Below are 15,632 nucleotides of genomic sequence, written 5' to 3'. Positions count from 1 at the left end.
AGTAATGATGATTTTCTAAGTGGGTTGACTGGAGCTATTTCCGCTTCAGCCTCAAGTTACTGCACATGTCCCCCCCGCCAGGGTCTGGCAGCCTCATTTGTTGTCCCCCTAATTGTCATTTCTCCCATACTCACTTGGGCAGAAGCTGGGAGGAAAACTGACTCTACTGCTGGCCCCGGCCTTCTTGGTTTTCCCATCTGGGAGGGGGTTTTGAAGGAGGGGAGGGAACTGCAGGGGTGAGATGGCAGTGGCTGCCTCTAACACAGGCAGGGGGAATGGTTGCAGAATTCCACCATATGGATGCCCTTACTTCTCGCTGCTCTCCCCCTCTCCCCAGCCGAGTGAAACCAGCCCTGACGTGTGAAAGCTGTAATTGCAGGTAATCCCCCCACACTGTGCATGGTTTGAATTTGGTAGAGCAGGAATGTGGAAGGGAGAAGCGGAATTACTGCCCAGACGTGCTGCAGGGCCAACATCTGCACGAGTCATCAGTGCACATCTGGCTGCAGCAGCCTGTACTTGTAGCCCAGCCGGTCACTTTTTAGCCCATTGGGCCTGTCTCAAGCCCCCACTTAAGGGCAGGACATGAACACGCTGTTACTGAGAGCCTTAGATTGGTGGAGGAATTACTCCCTTCACCTGCTATTGCTGCTGATGTTGAGTCATCACTCACACTTAGTGGCTTCATTTTTCTATTTGTAAAATAGATTTAGGCTGTCTGAAGTGCCATACACAAGGGTACTCATCTCTAGTTCTTCCAGAGAGACGAGTGCCTGTGCCACCATCTTCCAGGTTTGCCTAAGGCTGGCACCGCTTTACAACACCCCCAGAGAGATGCTGGAGCAGAGGAAGAGATTCCTGCCTCCACATCCAGCTGAGATCAAAGAGGTGGGGCTCCCTGCTTACTTCTTATTTCACTTGAGCACGATCCCAAAAGACAGCAAGCTTTCTGGAGCATTTCTGCTTTGCAGTATCTGGCCTTTGCAAAGGAAGAAGCAAAACAGGATGGGCAAAGTAGGACTCAAATGCTATCAGTACCAGAGGGTCTTTGTTTTCTCCAGGTGCCCTGGACCCCAGTGACCTGTTTATACTGGATATGGATGGAAAGCCTCTGTCCCATTGACAAGATGTACTCCTGGAAATTCCTTGCATTTTCTGGCTGTGGCTGGCAAGCTTGTCCTGCAATCTAGGAAGGTTGCTGGGACCAAGGAGGAAGCAAAAAGGGTGGGGGACATGGAATGGCTCAGGGCACAGACAGAGGCTGAGGTCTTGGTGTGGGGAAGCTGTTTTATCCAATGCCATTTTTTCTGTGGCTGGGCTTCATCTGATCTCCAGTGAGAGGGAGGTTAGAGAGACAGGCAAGCTGCTGAATATCCACCCATAGCTGTTCTCTGAGTGAGGGCTGGCCCTGGAGAGCACTCTGACTGTCTCATCTCTGATTGTCCTTGACAGAAAAGACCTGAGAAACTTTCTCATCCCAACCCTTCATCTCTGAGGTTTTGTTGGGAATGTGCATTGTCAGGGAGTAAATCCCTGCTGCCAGTGAGCCACAGTGTGCTGCGGGGCTTTAAGCAGCAGGTGTGTGTTATGCATCTCCTCACAAATACGGCTGAGCACCCTCCCTCATAAGGAGCCTGCTTGGGACTGACCCAGCAGCAAAAGCACCTTTTGTTCAGTTGCTTATACCCCTTCCTGCTCTCCCAGCCCCAGGAAAGCAGCCTGACCTCGTTCAGTGAGACAGCAAATGCAACCTCCTCCCAGGAAGGCACGGATTCCCAGATAACCCCCCCAGCTTTCTGAGGGCAGTGCAGGTTTCAGAAGCATTGTCTCTTTGGAAATTAATTTTCCTGTCGATTTCCTTATTTCTCTTAATTGATGAGGGGCAAGTCTTAGGCGTGTTGCCAGCGGCACCAGCCACAGCCTCCCGTAGGTATCAGTAGAGCCAAAAGCACTAGCGCCGAGGGTTGGGGAGTGTAATGAACTCTCAGAGGACTCGTTGAAGCTCAGCCCATGCTCTAGATTAGCTGAGGAATCATCTGGCCCAGCTATTAACTGTCCCATTTAACATCATAAATTATTAACCTAATTTTGAGGAGGGTTGGTGACGGATCATGCTGATTTTGTCTGCTTTTCTGCAGCCTCTCACACAGCCTGCTGGTGTGGAGTAAGCCACGGGCAGGGCCTTAGGGTCTGTGGCTCCAGGGAAGGAAAGAGACAGGGCACACAGTCAGCTGGCTGCAGATGGACCAGCTCTAGCTCTTCCTCCAGTCCACTGAAGAGCTCAGGGAGAAGCCTGAGCAGAGGGAATCCCCCACTATGTAAGAGCTGCCCCAGGGACAAGCAAAGCCACCCACTCCTGAACACATCTGCACCCATGTGCAAGGATGTCCAGGACCTCTACCCCTTGCTGGGTACTAGTATGTGCTGGCCACTCTCAGTGGAAGTCCTTAGCAGGGGCATTTTTAGCTAGCTGAAGCTCTTTAGTTCATGTGGCAAAGGCCTGGAGTCAGGAGTTTTTCTTCCTATGCTTGTTGTAGACTAGAACTTGTTTGAAAAGTTTCCTTCCTGGGAAAAGTTTTAAATAGAATTGTGGGGGAAAGTGGATTCAAACAAGTATTTCTTTTAATTGATTGGAAAAAATTTTGAAATTCTATTTGTCTGTTGAAAAAACCATACAAACCTGAAGGAATGCTAGCCCTGAAATCCTTTTAAAATGCCTCTTTCATTGTGGCGTCACCAAAAAGACTTTTTGTTTCCCCGCAAGCAGCTGTGCTGCTCGGTGCTGCCTGTCCGTGGTGTGCGAGCGCATGGCCCTGGGCTGGCCTTGTGTGTGTACCCAGGCTCTGTCCCACAGAGGGGAGGGGGGTGGCATTTGGAAGTCAGCATTGCCCCCAGTCCCACCCCACTTCAAGGCTGCACAAGATTCAGTGGCTGTAGGACCAAGCATCACTGCCACAAATCTCCCTGGACAGAGGTGCTTAGGGGTCAGGATTAGCAGGCTGAATTGATGGTAAAACACACCCCCCAAAAAACCTGAACACAAGCAAAAAGAAGTGCTTTTGGTTATGGTGAGAACATGGAAAAGTGTCAGAGTCTGTCTTAAATTCACAAGAGCCTGTACCACTGACCTCATCCCTGAGTACCCACCTACTAACCACAAGTAGCTCATCGTGTGCTTCCTGCCACTCTTGCCCTTAAACAGGGAAACAGGGAGTCCTGAATTTGCAGACTCACAGCATTGGTGCTCTCATACTCCCTGTAGCTGATGTGAGGCTTTACACATGTAGAATGGAGGAGGAAATCGCCTTTGCCAGAGGCCCGAACGTCGCTGTGCACGTGCAATACAGACCCACACAGGACTGATGGCCAGCACACGGATATAAAATACAGTGCCCTGCCATAAAACATGCACTCCTAGTCTATATATTTTGCAATCCCTTTAAAGATTTTTTTTCTTTAAACCCCTCACCCTAGCTCCCTCCCCGTTCTCCCCCCAAAAAATTATTATAAAGAATTATTGCCATTAGTACGTCTTTCCCAGTGAAAGGAGAAAATCGCCTCATTCATAATTTATACCCTCAATTACTATTAATAAAGAAATATTTCAGCAGAAAATCGCCTGGGAAAATTACACGTAACATTGCATTAACATTCTATTTGAACATTTTCATCACATTTGTTATAGAGTTAATAAGAGGGATATGCTCCCCTGACTTCTTCATGAAATTATGGGCTGCCTATGATAGTTTAATCTTTTAGACTTTATATAATATATTCACTTTACTAATTGAGCTATCCAAGGAGCAGTTAGGGATGTTCTTAAACGTGGAAGACAAAGTAATCAGGGCCGTGACTTCCTGACAAGAAGATCTTCTTCCGGAGATGAGGAGTGGCACGTGTGAGGGACACACACGTATATGTTTGTGTGCAGATGTGCCACTCCATTAGCCCTTCCCTTCGTGTCCTGCCTGTATTTGGAAGTGAGCACTAATGAAGGGTGGAGGTGATTTTCTGACTTTTGAAATATTCCTCAAAACTTCCATTTGTATTTCAGAGTGAACGGAGAGCTGGTGAACGTGAGCAGAGTATTATTTTGGGTATAGTAAATGCCCAGCATGGGGAGCTTCTCAGGAGCAGCAGTTCATGTAGACAAACCTTTATTCTCAAATTCACCCCCACTCACAGTCATGCACAGATGATCTCCAAAACTCTGGATAGGGAGGTGGGCTGGGCTGTACAACCTGGAGCTCTCCCTGGAGCTTCTGCTTCACCATGTGATGTCATTCAGGACACACAGTGCAGAAAGGCTTCCCCCCACACAGGGTACAAACAAACCCAAAACTGGGCTGTAGGCAAGAAGCGAGGTAGGTGTGAGCAGTGAGAGATAAGGAGGCACTCAGAAGATGGACATCATGACAGTGCCACCATGGGCATTGCTCTGGACAATCTGTCTCCAGAAAATGTAGCAACAGGAAGGTTTAGGTAACTTGTTCTTCTGCTCCTGTGCCTGCAGCAGCTGGAGCCTTGGTCCAGACAAAGCTGCTCTTGGACCCTTCCTTGCACAGATGCAGCATTGGGCACTGAGATTTGAGCCCCTCATGCAGTTTGGGAGCTGAACCCACATCAGGCTCTCTTTGTGAGATCCTCCTTTCCCCTCCATATGCACACAAGGGGCCCCTTATCACGACATGTGATCCAGGACTCCTGGCTTCAAGCAGGAGGCTTCCCAGGGCAACATCAGGAAGTATTTTCCACCAGCTCTTTGTGAGAAAAGGCTGCATCATCAGCGTGCTGGAGGTTGCTCACTCATTAGGCCTAAGTGGATGTAGCCCCTAGCAAGTGCGAAGAGGGATCCATCACTGCAGAGCTGTGGCCCTGCCACTGGGGATGAGGTGGGCCTCTGTTCACTGCCCTGATAAAGGAGGCTGCAGCAGCACAAGATCAGCTGCTTCATTTCACATCCACAGGGCTCTCACATCCCCTCTGCATCCACTGAGACCAGGCATGGACATGGAAAGGCTGACAGGGCAGAAAGTGGCACACTCTCCTAGGTGAGAGTTTTCAGTCACCTGAAACCACTCTTGTGACTGACTCCCAGCCTCTCCAAACTTGTGGCCAATGCTGACAGCAAGCCAGAGGTTTAATGAAAACCTTTCATGTGCTGGGATTCATTAGCTGGAACTCATTAAATAGCAAATAAGAGTCTGGATGTTGCCAACTGAGTCCTGCCAAAAGGAGCTGCTGCAGGTGAGGCAGCCTAGGATGGCAGGAGCCCCTCTTGCTGGAGGGCAGGCAGGTGAGGTCCCATCACTGCGCAGCAGATCGAGGCCAGCGCATACCAGCACAGATGGGAATCAGTGTGGGAAGAGTGCAAGGGGGGGTTGGCAGTGAGCACCCCTCCTCCAGGTCCTCAGGGTTAGTCTGTTCACAAAACCTTCAACCCATCATGTCTGTCCAGGCTCAACTCCAGACTCCTGGAGTGACACCCAGTTCTGTCATCCAGAAGAGGAGCTAAGCTCCTGCCAGCCTTGCCCTCCCAGCCCATGTGAGCCCATCAGGAAGAAAGGGATGGATGACTGACAGCAAGAAAGAAAAAGTGACTTCAGTGTAAGGTATGGAGAGCAGAGCATCCGTGCATGGCTGCATTGCATGAGCCATGCAGCTCCTCTAATGCTTTAATGGTGGAGCATGGTTGTTCCCAGCTGGCTTTGCATGGAATGCACTGCACCCTCATTGCTGAACTTGCAACCAATGTTTTCCTGGGTGGTGGTTTGCCACCAGCCAGCACCAATAGAAGCTGTAGCCACCTGGACCACCACAGAACTATGCTGGACAAACAGCAGCCCACGCAAGCCCACGTCTCCTCACTGCTTCCCAGATGGGCAGGGAGCCAGAGAGCTGCCATGTGTGCAAGTACATGGGGAGTGCAGGGAGCTGGGCAACTTTCCAGGGAGCACATGGGCAGCCTGGGAAAAACAGAGGCCAAGGAAGTTGAGGTTTGAAATGTCCACCCCAGAGATGGCCACTGCCTGGCCCTGGGCAGGATGGACCATGCTGTAAACAGGACAAGGCTTGTAAACAGGGCTCCAGCTGGGATAAATTTAGCCCTTTGGGGTTGCAGTCCTGGCGCGGCAGGACACAGTGTCAGGGTATTGTCGAGAGGAGAGAGGGAGAAAGAAGCTGAATAAACAAACACAGCTTGTCCCTTTTTCTTTTTTCTTTTTTTTTTCCCCTTTTTTTTTAATTTTTTATTTTTTGTCCCAGCCGGACAATTGTTATTTCAGCCGGACAATTGCCCTGCAGACTGAGGGAACAGGCTGGAGTTCAAGTGAATTTGGCTTCCAGTGCCTCCTTTTTCACATTGTGCTTTCACATCAGAATGTATTCTGGCATATATGGGGAGAGTGTCCATACCTGTGTGTGTAGATAACTCCATGGATGCTCTGCACACATCTCTGGGCTGGCCCACAGGGGTAGGGGCTGCTTTGCATCCCAGGTGAGGATGAACAAATTGGCAGTCTATCATGCAGGACTTGGCTGTCTCCTTATGCACCAGACTAACACCTGTGGGTGTCCAGGAGCACATGTGCAAGGTGATCTGTGCTCCACATGCATCTGTATGTGCTTCCATTGGTAGAGCAGCTCTGGAGGAGTCCCTCCACAGCAGAGGGGCACTGTAGTGTTGAAAGTCTGCACAACTTTAGAAACAGAGATCAGGACTCCAGTTCTTTTTTACTTTTTCTGCCATAGGGTTTGGACAAGTCATATTCCCTTGACAAAATCATCTTTGATCTCTGGAGCAAAGGGCATGGATGTTTTCTTTCAGTCCTGCTCTGTGAGGACCCAACTCTTTTTCTAAAGTCTGTGTTTAGAGGCAGCCTAATTTTCACATCTTAATTTTATTTTTCTCACATCTTTCTCTGACACACACATACACACACATGCCTCTATTGGAAAAACGATTTTAATACCCATGGCACATTGTCCTGGTGTGATATAAAATCCAATGACATGTGGCATTTGGAAAAGGTCACTTCCCCCATCAGGATTCATTATCCTACCTCATCCTGGGAAGCCATGGGGTTGCCCCCTCCTCTGCAGACCCCTTGCCCCCTCCCTGGCTACAGGAGGCAAGCAGGGAGAGGGGATGAGGCATTGGGTGGCTGTGCCAAGGACCTTGGCAGTGTCAGGCAGTTTCTGCAGTGAGGGCTCTTGTTTCTCATTTGATGTCCCTGCACTTCCTGGTGCCTTAATTTTCCTCCTGCCACACAGCAAGAGGACTTACAGGGATGTGCTGCTGGGAAAGCTCTGTGGGGTGCACGGGGCTGGGTTTGGTTTTTGCTTGCCTCCCCTGCTCGCTGTTCCTTGTCTGCTCCCTGTCAAGTCAGAGCTGGCACCTGTGGAGCCTTTGCTCTGCTCAGTTTCATGAGGGAAACGCTCCCCTTCCCTGTTTCACTTGTCCAAATTTTTGGCTGGGTTAACTGGGAAGTGCCTGTCCGTGTCAGTGCTCACTGCCACCTAGACAGAACTGAGAAGAGAAGAGAAGAGAAGAGAAACTGGAGAACACATGGAAAGCCCAGCTCCTCACCAGCTTCCCCACCAAGCATGGGGATGCTCGCAACAGGGCAGGAGTGACAAGCTCTCCAGGGGGCTGGAGCTGTTCCCTGGAGGGTGGATGCGTGCAGGTCAAACTTGCCGTGGAGGTTGTCTAGGGGTTCTTGGGGGATGCAGCCCCTTGCAAAGCAGAGCATGGACTGCTCCCCATGGGCTGTTCCATGGGAAGGGAACTGGGAGCCAGGACTTTTCCACTTGTTCACTAACTACCTTGGGGCACCTTGGCCAAGCTGTAACCCTGTTCCCCACCTACAAGGGAGGGGGGAGGTGAGGGTGGGTGCACTGAGCATAAAATGGGCTCCAGGCTTAGTGAGAAGGGCAGGAGGGAAACAGGAGCAGTTTTTACTGGGGGGAGAAGGATTCTATTTGCAGCAGGGAGTGGGGTTTAATGCTTGATGAAGATGGCTTCTCAGAGTGCTGAGGGTGATGGTGACTGGAGCCCCTTCCTGCCATATAAACACCAATGAGTTATGGGTACCCCAGCCTCTAATTACACAGTCAGTCCCAAATAGGCTGTGCCTAACGAGGCTGACAGACTAATATCTCAAGAGCCCTTAATGTGTTATCATCTCTTGCTGTATGACCTCATATTTATAACTGTTCTGGTGGGAGGTTGAGAAATGTCCTTCTCTTCCCCAAGCCCCCTCCCCAACTTTCCCCCCTCCCAGAGCACCAGCTCTTCAGCCTCATCTGTTAGGATCAGGAGGAGAGAGGCGACTTCTCTCCATCCATCATCAGAGGAGTTCACGCTATTAGATGATTAAAGACATTTTTTATAATATTTGGAAGAGGCTTTGAAATGTCTCTCAAACAGTGTGATTAATGCCTGCTTAACCCTTGCCTGGCTGGGATGGCTTGGTGGGGAGGCAGGTGCATCCCAGGGCAGGACTCCCCGGGCATCTCAGCGGTCACCCAGCCGTTGGGCACCCCAGGCCCTGACAAGGTGTGATTCATGAGTGTGGGGCACCTGCAGGAAGCTCCGGCCTCCAGGCAGTTCCTAATGCACCCGGGGACCTTGTGGTTTCTGAGGCTGCAACGGTTGGGGCAGGAGGAAGCCCTGTCTGCCCCCTCTCCAGCACTTACACAAGAGGCCCCAGGGCTGTGCCGGTCCAGGTCTGCAAGCTGAACCATTCCACACTGATGCTGTGGGTTTCAAAGAAGGGCAAGGAGAGGGGGTGAACAACCAGTGCCCATTCCCAACTGGCCCAAGATGGTGGAGTGCTCGCTTTCATCATTTCCTATTCTTTTTACTCTGCTGCTCCAGATAAAGTATCTCACAAAAAATTGTCAACATCTTAGATGCTCAAGTAGGATCCACCTTTAGGGTGCTGCAACCGTACTCCAAGTTTGCTATAAAAATCCATGGGGTTGGTGGACACATTCACACTAAAATTGGTGTCAGAATTGTTTCATACCTGCCGAAGGCCAAATTATTGGTGTCCCCTGAGGTTGGTTCCCATGGGGGAGTGGAGATTTGGCCTCAAATGGGGGAAGTATGCCCACCTCCTTTGATCATAAGGCACAATGTTTCATAATCTCAATTTCTTGTCAATTGATTGCCAGATAGAAGCGACAACCAAAGAGGGCCCCAGGCGTCTGCAACTGCCACTCATCGTATGATTTTAACTCTCCCCCTCTGTAAGTTTGCATTATTTTCTTCTTGTTGTTGTTGTTATCTAAAGAAATCTCCCCTCCTTCCCCCTCCAAAAAGCCTCCTAGAAATTTGAACACCCTTGTTGATTTGGTATTCAATGTATAAATAGCTAAGAAGGGTTAATGCATGATTAATAGTGTTTTATTAAAATGGTTAATCTGACATTATAGAGTCAAAAGGATCAATAGATTTCTTATAATCATGGCTTAAAATCATCTTTAGCACCAATGCTTATGGGCTTAAAACCCTGGACAGGGCATTTAGAGGACCTGGGTGTGTCTCCTGTTAACTCCTTCCAACACTTTTGTCACCTGAAGTGTGACTGTTCAGATGGAGAAAAGTCAACACAGGGCTGCACATTCTGTGCATCCACCTTATTATTGATGGGTATTAAAATAATCACACCTGAGTGACAGAAAAGGGAAATGGAAAGCAGGAGAAACTGGGGATGCAGCTGGAAAAATGCTCTTTGTTATAAGTCAGCAGCACCTGAGTGGAGCGAGGCTGGGGCATGGCCAGGCTGTCTCTGATCAGTTAGGTGCCTCTGCAGAGCAGCAAACATTAGCCAAGTATGGCCCATCACAGCCTGGCTCCTTCTCTAAGCTGCACTGCCTCTACACCAGGGCGAAGTGGGGGGATTCCAGCCTTGTACGGAGGTGAAGCCATGTGCCTGGTGTGAGGCAGTGTGGCAGTGGCCAGGGAGGACTCGCCCCATGCCACCCGAGTCACCTCAGCCTCAGGGGCTGCTTTTCTGACAGCTGGGTGATGGTGGGTCTGGTTGGCCCAACCCTTTGGGATGCCTGCTCCAAGCTGCTGTTTGGTAACTCCAGGAACACTGTGACAAATCCCAGAGACGCTGAGCTGCTGACCCCCAGCGCAAGGTCTCTGCTGGAGGAGGTACTGTTTAGACAGGTTGACATGGGAGCATCTGAGCCAGCCCAGGCAGGGGGAGTGCAGCCCCCTCTGCCCCCTCGCTGCCCGGCACAGCATCCTCTCCTCTGGCAGAGAGATCCAGAGGTCATGCAGGGAGTGTGTGGGACAGCCTGGACAGCAATGCAGAGTACTGCAAGAGCAGCTGGCACTGGCAAGTGTCTCCGGAGTGATTTTGGCAGCCTTGGCTGTGGATGTTGGCTACACCACTCGTACAATGGAGACCTAGACCTGCTACCTAATGAGCAGAGCAGATGCTGGTGTGCTGGGACCACTCCTGGTGGCCTGAAACCTCTCCCTGTGACTCCATTTCTCCCTCCCAGGTGCGTTTGTGCCACTTTTGTGCAGCCCCTGGCACTACAAGTCTTCCCAAGGTTGGAGACTCACTCAGAGGCTGCTGGGAGCTGGTGCTCTCTGATGATTTGGCCATGCAGAATTACTGTGCTGCAGCCCCCCTCCCTCACTCCCTTGCCCTGCAGGAGGGCTCAGCCCCACTCCCCACCAGCTCTGCTCCCTGCCCAGCCCCACAGCCCAGGCCAGCCAGCTGGATTCAAACCAGTCTAGGTGAAATAAAGGGAAGCTCACTCTGTTGCTTTCCCTTTCTCTTCCCAGCCTGTCCTGCACTCGGCCACTTCAGGCTGGCTTGAACAATGCTCGCCTCACAAGAAATCCCAAGTTTGCCCCTTCCTGCTGGCAGGTGTGTACCTGGCACAGGGATCTCAGCCTGCTGGGAGGATATTGCTGCCTCCACCTCTCACCCCCACCAGTGCTCTACATGGGGTTGGGCAGAGATTTTCCAGACTCCCTGTGTCCAGCCCTCTCCACCCCTGTCTCATTGCTTATTTCTGGGCTATTATGTTCGACAGGGAGAAGTTGTTTCTGTCCGGAGCAGATCCCCAGACAGTGTCAAACCTCTGAGGATTTATCATCTTGAGCTTTTGTTTGTGGGTATCCAGACCCTCTGCCCCACAGCCAAGCCCAGATGTTTCTCTGTCTCCTCCATGGAGCCTGGTGCCCCCCAGAAGCACTGACCCTTCTCTTCCCCAATGGATGTCCAGTCCTGCAGCTTCCCCGCACCCATGTGTGTACATGCATGCAAGGGCTGCTGCTGGGGGCAGGATGCTGCAGTCACAGAAGCAGGGGACATGTCCATCCTACCTACCAGGAAGGTGATGGCCGTGGCCCTTTCTAGCTTTGCTTTCCAGGGCTGCCAAGGGAAGTGGCCCAAGGCGGAGCACACTGGGCTCCCAGCGCAGGAATCTCCTGGGATCCTTAGATCATGTTCAGCCCACCCCGGGGCTGCTGCGGGGAGCCTTGCCCCCTTGCAGCCTCCAAATTGCCTCCCTGCTTGCCTCCCTGCTCCACAGCAGCTGAGCAGCTGGGAGGGCTGGGCACAAGCAAGGTGTGACCCCCCCGGCTTGTCTCAGGGGCCAGCAGGGACCTGCTCTCATGTCGAGTGCAGCTGAAACAGCAGCAGCCGCCTGTTCTGAGTGACAAGAGCGTGACAGTGGAACGACTCTTCATCTAAGCAGATGTTCAGTTGCCTTGTGGCCAGGGTGGGGAGACTGGGGACCCTCCCAACAGGTTCAGGTCTATTAGGACAGAGCTATTGACCGGCATAATTAGCAGCTGGGGTTGCGTTTCCAAATCACCACCACTGCCGTGTTTGATGGCTCCCCGCTTGTCACCGGCCCCCCACTCACTCTCATCCTGTCCCAGAGGCCACCGTGTCAGTGACAGCTGCTCTGGAGGGCAGCGGAGTGTGACAGAGAGGGAAAGGGGTGCAGGGCTGATCCCCCAAAGCACGGCCCCTGCAGACCCAACCCCTCCCTGGCTGCCCACATTCCTCTGCAGCAGCGCCAGGAAGGGGGCGACCAACCTTTGGCATGTTTATTGACACTCCCTGAGTTCATACTGTGACTCTACAATCTTTCCCTGAGATTATTAAGAATTAATTGATCACTTTTATATTCCCCCCGATACCCGGTGCTGCTTTGCGACAGGCGGCAGGAGGAGGGAAGGGAGGCGGGAGGAGGGTGGGGTGTGTGTAAAAAACACACTGATAAATGTTAATTACTCTTTTACAGCCCTTGTCAAATTCCAGAGCAAGTCGTAAATTCATTAAACTCTAACGGATTAAGCACATGCAGCTTATTTAGTCGCCATAAACAAGATCATTTGGATGTTGATTTTCCCCTTTTTATTGCTGCAGTAGAAAAGGAGGAAAAATCAGATGAAGGAAGCAGTTGGTGGTTACGAGGGAGTCAGAAAAGTTTGGATTTATTTCATATCTTGTTTCTTTGCTCTGTGGCAGCTCTTTGTAGTGTCTCATCCCTTGGGTTGTGCCTGGGCAGCGTCTTTCCAGGGAGTCTGGCCATCCCAGGAGCCATGTCCATAGTCCATGCGGTGTGGACAACCTTGGGATGGGAGGGCCATGCTGTACAAAGGGTGTCCATGTCCTCTCCATGCTCCAGCAATGCCTTTGTAATGCTGAGGCTCTTAAAGACCCAAGCAGGACCTGCGTGAGGAGAGATGGGATACTTGAAGACCTTTCAGTGATGATTTTGGTTGTGATTGCTGCCCTGCTCTCCATCATGCTGGGAGGTCTCCAAAGGTAAGTTTTCTCCAGCAAGGCTCATCCAGGCCTCTGGGATGCAGGAGTCTGCCCTCAGCCACTCTGCAGAGGACTGTGCAGACCGAGTTAGCATAGAAGCAGCTCTGCGTATTCTGGGATGTTTTAGCTCACTGAATGCTATCCCCAAAGTGCTGACTGTGCCCAAGTGAGTGAGATGACCGCTATCAAACCCAGCCAAGAGAGAGAGGAGAGAAGAAAGGCAAGTCATGCTGTTGGACAGGGACATGGTGCCTTTGGCTGCTCTGAACATGGGAACGTGGCCCAAGGTCTGCCAACCCGCCCGGTGAGCTTGCCATCCTCTGCTTGCCTGTGTTAATAATCCATGCTGATCTCCTGAGCTGTGGGAGTGGTGGAAGGAGAATGAAAGGAGGGTCATGGAGATTAATTAATACTCAGGACTCTAATTACGAGTTTCTTCAACGTTGGACTTCTAATGAGGAACAGACACTGAGGCAGCCCTGAGTCCTGCTGCCCCCCAGCTGGCCCTGCTGAAACGCCTCCTGCTGCTTTGCAGGAGTGGTTTTACTGGGAAAGGGATAGCAATTAGCCCCTGGGCACCAGCATCTCCCACTACAGCTCCAGGGTTCCAGGCTGTGTGTCCAACAAGTTGCCACACTGCTGCATAATTCTGTCCATGCCTCGGGCTGAGCGTTGTAGGCCTGCTGCCATCCTTAGCATGCTCAGCTCCCTGCCTTGGTCTAATGGGACAGGAGCAGGAGGTGACCTGGGGGACCAGAGGTCCTTGGTGAGTGTCACAGCCTGGCTCTGTGCGTTGGAGGGTGCTCTGCAGGTGTGGTGCTGGCAGGAGCTGTGGCACTGCTGGTTCTGTGGTGCTGGTCACCCATCTCCAGCAGTGCTGGCCCTGGGACACGGCCCTGCTTCTCCAGCATCTCCCAGCCTCCAGCACGGCTGTGCTCACCAGGAGCTGCAGGCAGCCATGCACTGCAGGCAGCAGAGGGAACTCTAAACACCTCACTGGAGCTTGCTGCCTGGCTGCTGTCAGAAAAAAATCAGGCTTTTACTTTAGAGTCCTCAGCAGCTCTTCACCTAAAGGAGATGACCTGAGCGCTGGAGGGGTGGCTGACTTCTCCCACCCCATCTTAGCCCATCTCTGAAACGGGTACACACCCAGAGGGTCTGAGCTGTGAGTACACACCAAAGTGCCCCAGCCCTGCTCCCCTCTGCATTTGCCTCTTGAGGGGTGGAGGGAAGGAGAGGAGCAGCCAAAGCACTCAAATAGGACAGCAAGGAGCTGCCAATCTGCAGAGCCCAATTCTCAGCGAACATTTCCCTCCCTCAGCCCTTGCATCAAGTACAGTGTGCATCAATGCCAGCAGAAGCATCCCTGCCCATCAGATCCGTGCTTTCCTGCTGTGTGGAGGTGCCCTCCGGAGATCTCCCTGGGGTTCTGAGCGCAGGTGGGGCATCCAGGGGTTAACGGAAGGAGCATGTCCCATGCTAAGCAGTAGCTAACAGCCACCAGCTAATAACTTTATGGCTTCAAAGCAGAGCATTTATCATGCTGAAGTTTGTTTATGCACAGGTTATATTGCACATTATACCAGCGCTGTGTTTGGCTGATAAATTCTCCATGACAAGTGAAGTTACCAATGGGGACCCACCAAGTCCAAAAGACCAGTAGCTTTTTCCTGAACTCTGCTTTCCAAGATAAGGGTGTTTTTTCCCTCTTTTGTTTTGCAAGGAGGAAAGGAAAAAAAAAAAATAGATGACCTGTAAACTTGGGGGAAAAAAAAAATATGTATGGAGACTTGTATTGGATAAGTTGGCCAGTGCTGTGATGCCCCAGTGGGGGCAGAGGAGAAGGTCCTGGTCCTGGTGAGGACCAGGTGAGCTGTGTTGGCAAGTGATGCTTATGGTCCTATGGCCTCACTGAGCATATACTGAGTGGGTACTGACAGGCTCTGGGTGTCTCCAGGAAAAGCCTGTCTCAGTCCTGTCTGCATTCACTGAGGGTTTTTTGAGTTTTTTTTCAGAAGAGGTAGAAGGTGCTCTGGCAGCTCACTGGTTCCACACGGGTTCTAAAATGAGCCATAGTTGTAGCATTCATCACTATTTTGAGGTTGCACGTGTGTGATTTGTTACTGCTTCGACACAACTGCTGTGTTCCCCTGTAGCCCTTGCTCTGGGTTCAGCTGCTTTAATCCCACCAGTAATAATGACCTTCACATTTCTGGCTTGCTCTATCACAGGAGCCAAACCCACTTCGCAAACATTAATGAGCTCAGCCTCCCGACTCCATGCAAACATGATAGGTCAGGATTATTTTCCCTGCTGCAGTGGTGGGGAAACTGAGGCATAAAGCAAGGAGCGTGCTGACCTCAACCCACTCAAAGGGGCACCCGTTGCTTTCACCAGTAGACCTCACCCTGCTCCAGTTTGGACAAGCGTAGGCTTTTGTAGGTCTCACCTCTGGAGCAAGACCTGGGGCTGGTGGGATGCAGTGAGACAAATCCTGATGCCAGGACCTACCTCTGGAGTGCCACTGAGGGTTCTTGAGGCAGCAGCTGTTCCTCCTGCTGGGGAGTGGGACACACACTGTAGGGGTTGAGGTGTGCCAGCTCATCCTGGCCTTGTCCTGTGGAGCCATGCCCACAGTGCTTGGCCCCCTGCCCTGCTGCAAGAAGCAAGAAAGCCCCTGCCATGGCCCAGTGTCCAGTGCTCAGGCAGTGTCCTGTGGGTTCCCAGCTCCCTGCATGAAACATGCTCTGATGTGCGTCTGCAGGGGCTGCCCGGTGAGGGTGGCGGTGCATTTACCTGTGCACACACACAGGTGTGCAT

General features: G+C 51.6%; 1 protein-coding gene across 6 annotated transcripts in view; it reads left to right on the top strand.

Annotated features, from left to right (window-relative positions):
• Nucleotides 1–15,632, top strand: part of RNF220 (ring finger protein 220) — a 219,671-nt gene that overhangs the window by 80,263 nt on the left and 123,776 nt on the right. For 3 of the 6 annotated variants that reach the window (XM_040073571.2, XM_040073573.2, XM_040073570.2), the window contains one exon: nt 9,178–9,252. The exons of the other annotated variants lie outside the window; for them this stretch is intronic. In XM_040073571.2, the coding sequence (XP_039929505.1) occupies nt 9,178–9,252 (75 nt within the window). The remainder of the gene's footprint in view (nt 1–9,177; nt 9,253–15,632) is intronic. 6 annotated transcript variants of the gene reach the window in all.

The sequence above is a fragment of the Hirundo rustica genome, chromosome 9 (genome assembly GCF_015227805.2).
Source record: "Hirundo rustica isolate bHirRus1 chromosome 9, bHirRus1.pri.v3, whole genome shotgun sequence".
NCBI lineage: Eukaryota > Metazoa > Chordata > Aves > Passeriformes > Hirundinidae > Hirundo > Hirundo rustica.
This window is presented reverse-complemented; position numbering and strand designations above follow the sequence as displayed.